A 9,039-nucleotide genomic window follows, 5' to 3' on the forward strand; every position below is an offset into this window, starting at 1 on the left:
CTCCTCTTCCTCGACGGCTGCACAGATTCAAAGGGGAAAAGGAGAGAGAGGAAGGGAAGCAAGAGTGTGTGGCATAAAGGTTTGACCAGAAGAAAGAAAGGATGCTCTTGACCCTGAGACTTCTACAGGTTGGTCTGACCTGTAAGTTATTCTGGGAAACCCTCACAGTTATTTCTTGCAGGAAGACCAAATCAGTCTGAAATTGTTGATTGAAAATCCCAAAAGCCACATCTCTGTCTTGCATTGTGAGTGCAGCCTGGGGGCACCTGCTTCTTCAATGATCCCAAAAAGCAAGGAGCTGGTGGCTCTGCTGGAATGGGGTAGCACAACCCTGTGGCTGCAGGCATCAGCATAGCTGGGCAGATGGGTTCCCATGGGCTGAACTGTGCCAAATGTGCCTATGGCAAAGACAAATTTGGGGCTGCCCCCCCCGGAGACAGCCCCTTTGCTCAGAGGTAAGCTCTTGGGAACAGGACTTAAGGTGAGATGCGCATCCAGGACTCAGGATGTGTCATGACAACCCATAATGATGGTCAGTCTCTTTCTCCACCAAAGTCAGAGGCCTCCCGAGCATGAAAGGCTGAGGAAGTGCTCAGATTTTGTCACTAGAGGCATATATTGATTGTAGCTGTTGCATTGAGCAGTAGAGCATTTTTAATTCTATGTTTTAATTGTTTGGCTCCCCTGGCATACGTTGTTTGTGGTTCGTGGCAATGCGTTCAGAAGGGTGATTTTCAGGCTCATCTATTAGTTGCAAAGAAAAGCACTCTCCCATGACCCTGGCTAATTTGCATACTATTTTTGTTATCCTTTAGGAAGCAAACTGCTGATTTTGGTGCTTTGTCTGAACATCCAGTCAGAAGTGGAGTCTTGCCCCGGGGCGTGTGTATGCTACAGTGAGCCGAAGATTACAATAAGTTGTCAGCAGCAAGGACTGACAGCAATCCCCACTGAGATACCCATCCAGAGCCAGCGCATCTTCTTGCACAACAACAAGATAACCCTCGTGAGGTCCACCAGCTTCACTTCCTGCCGCAACATGACTATCCTTTGGATCCACTCCAACAACATCAGCCTCATTGAGCCCGGAGCCTTCTATGGGCTTAGCAAACTGGAGGAGTTAGATCTCAGCGACAACATGAACCTGAAATCTATCAACCCAGTCACCTTCCGGGGTCTTGTTCACCTCCACACCTTACACCTGGATCGCTGTGGGCTCCTGGAGCTCTCCACAGGGCTTTTTCGAGGGTTGTTCTCCTTGCAATATCTCTACCTTCAGGATAATAATTTACAGAACCTGCTGGATGACACCTTCATAGATCTCGCAAACCTCACCTACCTGTTTTTGCACGGGAACAAAATCAAGAGCTTGTCAGAGAACGTCTTTCGTGGGCTCATCAACCTCGATCGCCTGCTTCTGCACCAGAACAGAGTCAGCCTGGTTCACCACCGGTCTTTTCACGACCTGGGGAAAGTAATGACCTTGTATCTGTTCAACAACAACCTGACCGTGCTCACGGGGGAAACCATGGCTCCGCTGGTGTCCCTCCAGTACCTGCGCTTGAATGGCAACCAGTGGATCTGTGACTGCCAGGCTCGGTCTCTCTGGAATTGGTTTAAGCAGTTTAAAGGGTCATCTTCAGAGCTGGAGTGCCACCTTCCACCTCGCTTGGCAGGGAGAGACCTCAAACGGCTGCAGAGCGCCGACCTGGAAGGGTGTGTTGACTCCTTCAACCAGATACGAACAAGTGTTTTTAGCACTAAGACCAGGTCTGGGAAATTCCCAACTGGGGTCCCGCCTCTCGGCTCCCACAACGGCTCCCCAAAGTGCTGCCAGCCAGAAATAGATAAGTCTTTTATTTATGAAGCTAAAGGCAAGGCAGGTCCTTCATCCCACAGCAGCCGGCCGTCCTCCAACAACCAACTCAAGGATAAGGAGAACATGTCCAAAACCAAGTACGTTGAGACGGACCCTTCCAAAAATGCCAGCATCAAGCACATAAACGATTCCCCCTTTGGGACCTTCCCCAGCATTGTAGACCCTCCATTGACCAAGTTGAAACCAGAATTTCTAGAGCCTATTGAACCTTCCACAGTCCCAACCAAAAAGAGGCAGGGCTGCTCTAAAAAGAACAGATCAAAGGCCCAGTGCCGCCTCACCCAGCAAGGGAACAGCTCCACAGTACAGCTCAGCCTAAGCCTTTTGATCCCCCCCTTGGTTTGGAGCTTACTGTTATTCTGCTGAAATTAACTCTTTTCCTTGGGTTGATGACAGTTTAATACTAGACTTTTGCTGACCTCCAGAAATGTTGCAAACAAAAGCAAAAACTCCCATCGGCCCTGAGAAAGCTTTGTTACACAAAAGTTAACTGGATGCCTTTATAAAAAAAAACCACAAAAACAAAAATAAAAAAAAACAAAGACAGACACCAAGATGTACATAATTTCTTTGTCCTGAAACCTGTGAATTATACCTTTGGTCTTCGGAACTGCACTTGCCCACAAAGCAGCTTTTGCTACAGCAGATGGTAAAGAAATGCGGTTTATTTACAGGAAAAATCAAAACAAAAAAGTGTAAGAAATGCTCTGAAAAGAATGTCTAAAATCTGTTTGTAACTTGACATCACACTGAACAATATTCCAGGTTCCCATTTGCAGAGGTAATGGATTTGATGCTGTTTTAATCCTATGTTTATGAATATTGCAGTTTTTCCGTCTTCATTCCATCCCACCACGTTTACGGGCAGCATTTGTTAAAGAATGCTGCCTTTTCCTTCACAAGATTGCAGTATATATAGATATGCATTTTATTTTACTTGTGTACAAGTATACAAAAGAAAAAATAAAGATTTCTTTTTCCTAACTGGTTGTCATCTGCGAGGGGTGGAGTGTGCTAACCTGAAATGCTGAAGAATTAAAAGGATGTTGAGTAATCTGAAGGGGGTTTGAGCATTTAGCACGACAGTAATAAATAAGAGATGCTCAGCATGGTTATGAAACCTTTAACTGATGCCAACGAAGGGTTTCCTTACATGAGACATGATTTGCTGGTGCTCCTGTTTCCCTTCGAGCTGTTCCATGCTTGTGCCCAGCATCATTCATATTTCAGGATGCTCAGAAGAGCAGGAAATATTAGCCTGGTCCCTTGGAGCTGAGGACTCCGTGTTGCAGGCAGGGGAATGTCAGTAAGCAGTCCCAAGAAATTGGGCAGGGCCATTTTTCTTCCAGTGGGCACGGATTACACTCAGCTCTGTGATTAAGGAACCAGAAGGCAGCTTCAGAGTGGAGCAGCACTCCGGTTTGGATTCATGAGAGAGTGTGTATCTCCCCAAACTCACAGCTCATGGTCAGGCAGCTCAGCCTGGCTGGGCTGGAGATCTGGTGTCCACTCCTGGCTGTGCCACCAGCGCTTCATGGAGTCACTGTACCAGTGACCTCCATCTTTGACTTGGGGATGCTATGAAAATAAAGCCATTGATGTCTGGGTGTCCACATACCACCCTGGGCCAGCAAGCACCTGCCCAGATCTAGCTGTGTCCCCCTCGTAGGGCAGGCAGCCCCCCCAAGTGTGCTCCAGGTTATGGCAGGGTTGTGCAGAGAGTTTGCAGCGAGGCTGGTTTTCCCTATCAAACCACAGATTTTCTTCTGTGCTCCTCTCTTGAAGAAGACTGTTGAGGTATTGAGGTCTTTGCATGCAAGGCCAGCTCGTCACAAGGAGGTGGCATGTGGTCTGGGCCCAAGAGCAAGAGCAGTGTCCTGGGAATATGCACTAGGGGACTAGGTGTCCAAGTCAGGCTGGGTCACCAGCCACCATCAGGGTTCACAGCACTGGAACTGGTGCTCAGCTTCTCAGAACAAACACATGTGGAGGAGGGAAAGACCACTGCAAGCCAGAAGTGAGGGACATCAGCAGGGCCATGACTTCGTGCCAGCCTTGCTCTAGGCTTGTTGGATCATGAGTCAGGAACAGTGGCCATGGGAAGAAGCAGGGGAGGATGCTTGGATGGCTCAAGTCCCAGAGAGACTCTGATGCTGCAGGATGGGCAGCCAGTGTGGCAGGATCTGGGGCCCACCTGCAACAACTTCTTGAGGTTTTGTTCATTACTTTCTACTTTTGTCACAGCCAGTTTCCACCTGTACAAACAAGAGGTGCCTAAACTGTTGCATTTGTGATGTGTCTGCTCCAAATCCATCAGTGGGGCTGCCAGTGATGATATGCCAGAAGATGTGGCATAGACTCCATGACCAGCATCCACCTCTGCAGAGGAGCCAGATGTGGTTAGGTCCAACTAGGTAGCCCTGCCCAAAAACTGAAGCAAGAAGTCAGTGCCCTGTGCTGGGAGTCCTTGGTAAGCCAGACACAGCCTTGTCAATCCTGATGCTCCTGTGCATGTCCAGTTTGTGTGCCACATACATAGATCAGGACATTACCAGATGCTTTCTGCCATACTGGCTACGATTGTTCCCTTCATGCCAGTGGTAAAGGATTTTCCAAGGTCCTGGATGCCCAGAGCAGGTCCTGACCTCCCCTGCTCCTCCAAAAGCATCAAAAGTTGAAGCATGGTAGCAGAGAGCAGCTCAGTTGGGATCAGCCATGGGATCAGCACCACTCCAAAGCCCGTGGAAAATCTAGAAGGAGAATTGCTGGATGCTGTGATGGGCTGCAGTGGAAGCCCCTGTTTTGGTCATAGTCTCAGGGCACACAAATACAGTAGTTAGTGAGTCCTGTGGCCAAAATGCTTGGATCAATGTCCGCAGCTCTGTGGGCATAAGGACATAAGGAGACCAGACAAGGTGGCAAAAAATCAAGATGAGCTTAAAAAAAACAAACAGAAGAGCTGCATGTGGTGGCATTTCTCCCCAGCAGCTAAATGGGCCTTGAACAGAGCTGAGAACTGGGCTTGTCTGTGCCCAAATCAGTATCCCAGGGAGTTTGGCTTTGGTGCTCCCCGTGGTTAACACAAAGCAGACTAGTGCATTACTGTCACTTACCCTGAGTTGACTTGGAGTCATTTTATGCCAACCCAATGACACTCTACTGCTTTCTAGAGCCTGAGTCCGCTGTGCTTTCAGTGGCTCCTAGGACTATATGTTGGCCACAAGCCCAGAAGAGTCCCTTGTGCTAATTTCCTAGATTTCCTGCTGTCCAGATGCCAATTTTTGTGTTTACAGGCATTAGAAGGCCATTTGAATGACAAATTCTTGAAGAAGGGGCAGCAGGAACACCTGCAGGTGGTTGGAAGAGGCAAAGGGTGAACTCTGGTATTGGTGAGGGCAAGGAGGGTTTGAAGATTTCAAAGGAAGACAATTTTCCTTCTGCTTTGTACTTTATTGGCATGGGCACAAGTCTTCCAGATATTCCTAGACCTATTTTACATTCAGATGTCCCTGAGTTAACTGGAATTTACCCAGCAGGGCTTGAGATCTTGTTGACTGTTTCCTTTCTCATGACACTTTCTCTCTGTTCCTCTCTTGCTGTGCAAGTCACAGTTAATTTTCTGCTCAAGTCCTTGATGCCAGGAGTGAAGTCAACTAAAGAAAGTCAACAGTGAGGAGCCAGAATGGCTCTGAATGGGTGAGGGATGCTGGGAGATGGGACTGTACCTCTGCCTGCCGGTGGGGAAGTGCAAAAGCACATGCCCAAGGTGGTTTGTCCCATCCCAGATGAGATGCCTGACACAGGTATTGATCCAGGGGTCCCCATCTCTTCTCTGCCATGCTGCCAAGTTGCAACATCTGACTCAAGCACATTTTATGTAAACATGATCGACACAAAGTGGTTTTGAAAGCTTTCTTTTTCTTTTTTAATGGATAACTGATTCATTGAGATCAAAACTTTATATGAGGATGCTGTGGCTCTGACACCATTTCCATCGTCAAGACCCTTTTGATCAAAGCCAGGGAGGAAGAGAGGGCTGAGACATTGTGAAAGAAACCCCAGCAATGGCCTGGTTCATAAGAAATTCTAGGTGTTGATTGGAAAGCTCTTAAATGCTCTGACATGTGGAACTCAAGCTGTTCTAGTGTAAGCTGTGGTCTCCTGAGAATTCTTCACTTTCCCTGTCCAGAGCCCCTCCAAACCCTCAAAAGATGAACTTATTTGGGTGTGTGCATTTAAAGCCCTTGGCAGAGCTGAGTCTAAACCTTATTGCCCATCACTGTTGACTCAATCTTGCTGGAAACACTTCATCAGATGACCAGGAGGGGCTGGGAGCAGGACAAGACCAGTCAAATCTGACCATGGCCAGGCAATGGACCTTGGTAGGTTGTTCTATGCCCACAGAGATCTAGCAATGTCCTGAGGGAGACAAGCTCAGGCAGAGCTGGTGGTCTCTCTTTGCTTTGGAGTTTAGGGGTCTACAGTTGCCTCCAATGTGCTTGTGGCAGCTGCTCTCCTCCCTTCTTGCCCCTCTTGCCCTGGATGTGAGAGGACACACAAACTGCCTTTGCCTCTGCTGCCCTTCCCCTGAGAAAAAGGACTCCCATTTTCAAATTAGGCCTCCAGACAGCAGCACTGTGACTCTCCAACCATTAACAACTGTTACTCGGGTCTCCAAAGTGAAATCAGCTTAAATACATGGAGTTTCTTAATGAAGCTCATCTGGGATCTGCTTAGCTGCATAGTGATTTTGGAAATCATGTTTCCAAGCTTTTCCCATCTGAGGCTGAATTCTCCCCACTCCTGCTCTGAGTCAGGGAGACACCAGAGAAACACCAGATCTCACAAGACTCAGGACAGTGAGTTACCTCTCTGGAGGGCAAGTACCTGCTAGTTACCCTGGCCCTGGGCTGCAGGCATTTGTCACCTCTGCCCCATCCTTCCCCAGGGTAGAAGGTCATGGGGTAAATGCTCAGCTGCTAATGACTCCACAGGGCTGAGATCTCTGCTCCTAAACAGCATCTCCTAAACCCTGTGAGCACATGATGTTTCATCATCTCTCTGCTGTGACATGAAGAAAACGAATTCTTATCTGAGTTGCTGAATTTTGCTATAAACAAACATGATAGAATCATAGAATCATAGAAATAATAAAGGCTGGAAGGTTTTCTAAGTCCAAGCTGTGTTTCTGGTTTAGTTCCCTATCATTAGGGAGTGAGGGAAAAGAGCTATTGTTGTTCTGCCTCAAAACCAGAAAAGGATAAAAAAAAACAAACAAACAAACAAAAAAAAAAAAAAAACAGAGTGATTGCGAGATGGGGCTCTGGGCAGGAGAACAGCCAAGAGAGGCAGAGGTTTCTTAGGGGTAATACTAGACCAGGGTATCACAGTTGCTGGTGGGAAGCTCTGGATATAGCACAAACTCTGGGTGCAACCATGAGGAGGGCAAGGAATCTGTGAAATTATGCAGAGACCCTCCTTATAAAGTCAAGCCCAAACATTTGATTCTGGCCGGGGAGACAAATGCTAATTGGAGACCCCTTGATTTATGCCATAACTAGGGCACCACATGGAGAAATGCTGAGGCAGATGAAACTTAATGGAACTGCTTCCTAGGACATCTATAAATAGGCAAAACAGAGACTTGGCACAGTGAAAATCAAGGCACACACTGCCCACTCTCTAAGCCATGAGGCGCTTCAAATCTTGCAATGACCCACCTTCAGTACAGTGTGAGAGGCTTGTTCTAGGTCAGCAGGTACCAAAAAGGCCCAGCTGTCATCAGGCATAAAAACAGTAATGTCTTTTGGGATGAAATCACAGCTTTTGATAGGCTGCCACACTCTGCATGGCACCAAGACATCAGCGGGATGAGTCATGGGCTGGGCTCCTCCGCAGCGCTTCGGTGGTGGGCGGCTCCATCTGCAGGGGGTTTCTTGGGTCAGGGTCCATCCTCTGCAGTGGCTTCTCTGTGTCGGGGTCCATCTGCAATGGTTTCCCTGTGTTAGGGTCCATCTGCAGTGGTTTATGTGGGTTTATGTTTGGCAGTGGTTGGCTGTGGGTTGCTCCTTGGTGGTGGTGTGAGCGTGGCTGGTCCCCTCTTGCATTGGTTGTCCTGTGGCTGGTTCTGAGCGTTATCACTCAGGTTTAAAGCAGAGAGGGAGTGACTGCAAAGCCCAGCGTGAGGAAGGGGTGCTGGCCTTGGCCACCCAGGTGGGTAGCTAATGTTTTCCAACAGTGAAGCTGCACCTCTTGGCTGGCTGCTGGTTGGTTGGTGGGGTTCAAACCCACACTCCTGCCACTCACTGCATGTGTGTCTGCTGCTGCCCGAGCTGTGAGATCCTGCTCTGCTTTCTGCACAAGCCTCTCTAGTGCAGTCGGATCCAGCACCTCCAGAGAAGGACCAGGAGCTCCATGGTGTGGGCAGCTGACACGGTCCTGCCTGTGCCTGGTGCAGGCTGCCCGGAGCACAGCAGCATCACCAGGGCTGCTACGTGATCCCTCCCACTGTCCCAACAGGCTGGACATCCTCCCTGCTGCCCGTGAGCAGAAAAACTCATCATGCACCAGCGTGTCCATGCCTAGGAGGAGTGGCATGGCATCTTTTGAACAGCACCCACCATGGACAGTCCCCAGACACACGTGGAGCTGCCTGTCCCAGACCCCCAGACATCAGCCTCTCCATCACTGCCTCACCCTGCTTGAGGAACTCTGTGTTTAGCCTCTGAGCTTTGGAGTAAAGCAGCAGAGACAGCTCTGGCTGAGCTGCACTTCCCAGCAGTGTCACAAGCACAACAGGAGACCTCGGGTGAGTCATTTAACCTCTTACCCAGCACCCATCTGCGTGTGAAGAAGCTGGTGGTCGGAGACTGTGCCGGGTCTTCACGCTCACTCAAGCTTCTCCTTCAGCAGGAGAAGGGCAGGGTGCTTGGCTGCTTCTTGTTTCCACTGGAGCAAAGCCCTGGAGTGGGTTGATGGAGGACTCCTATTTAGCTGCACACTTGCTAAATAAGGGCAGAGCTGCTCTTTTGTCCCCTGGTATTTCCATTCAAGCCACCGCAGCAGCGGCAGCAGGAGCAGCCACTCCCATGGAATATTTATAAGTTGTTTGCAGAAATGTCAGGAAGAGCCAGTGGTTGTATTAACACACTCTCAGGGGC

General features: G+C 49.0%; 1 protein-coding gene across 1 annotated transcript; it reads left to right on the forward strand.

Annotated features, from left to right (window-relative positions):
• Positions 1-400: 400 nt before the first annotated feature.
• On the forward strand, positions 401-2,245 carry RTN4R (reticulon 4 receptor). The gene is made up of 2 exons (XM_008945942.1): positions 401-455; positions 816-2,245. Exons 1-2 carry the CDS (start codon positions 401-403, stop codon positions 2,243-2,245), a joined length of 1,485 nt encoding a protein of 494 aa, XP_008944190.1.
• The last annotated feature ends 6,794 nt before the right edge of the window (positions 2,246-9,039 follow it).

Source organism: Merops nubicus, unplaced genomic scaffold (assembly GCF_000691845.1).
Source record: "Merops nubicus isolate BGI_N331 unplaced genomic scaffold, ASM69184v1 scaffold2268, whole genome shotgun sequence".
Classification (NCBI taxonomy): domain Eukaryota; kingdom Metazoa; phylum Chordata; class Aves; order Coraciiformes; family Meropidae; genus Merops; species Merops nubicus.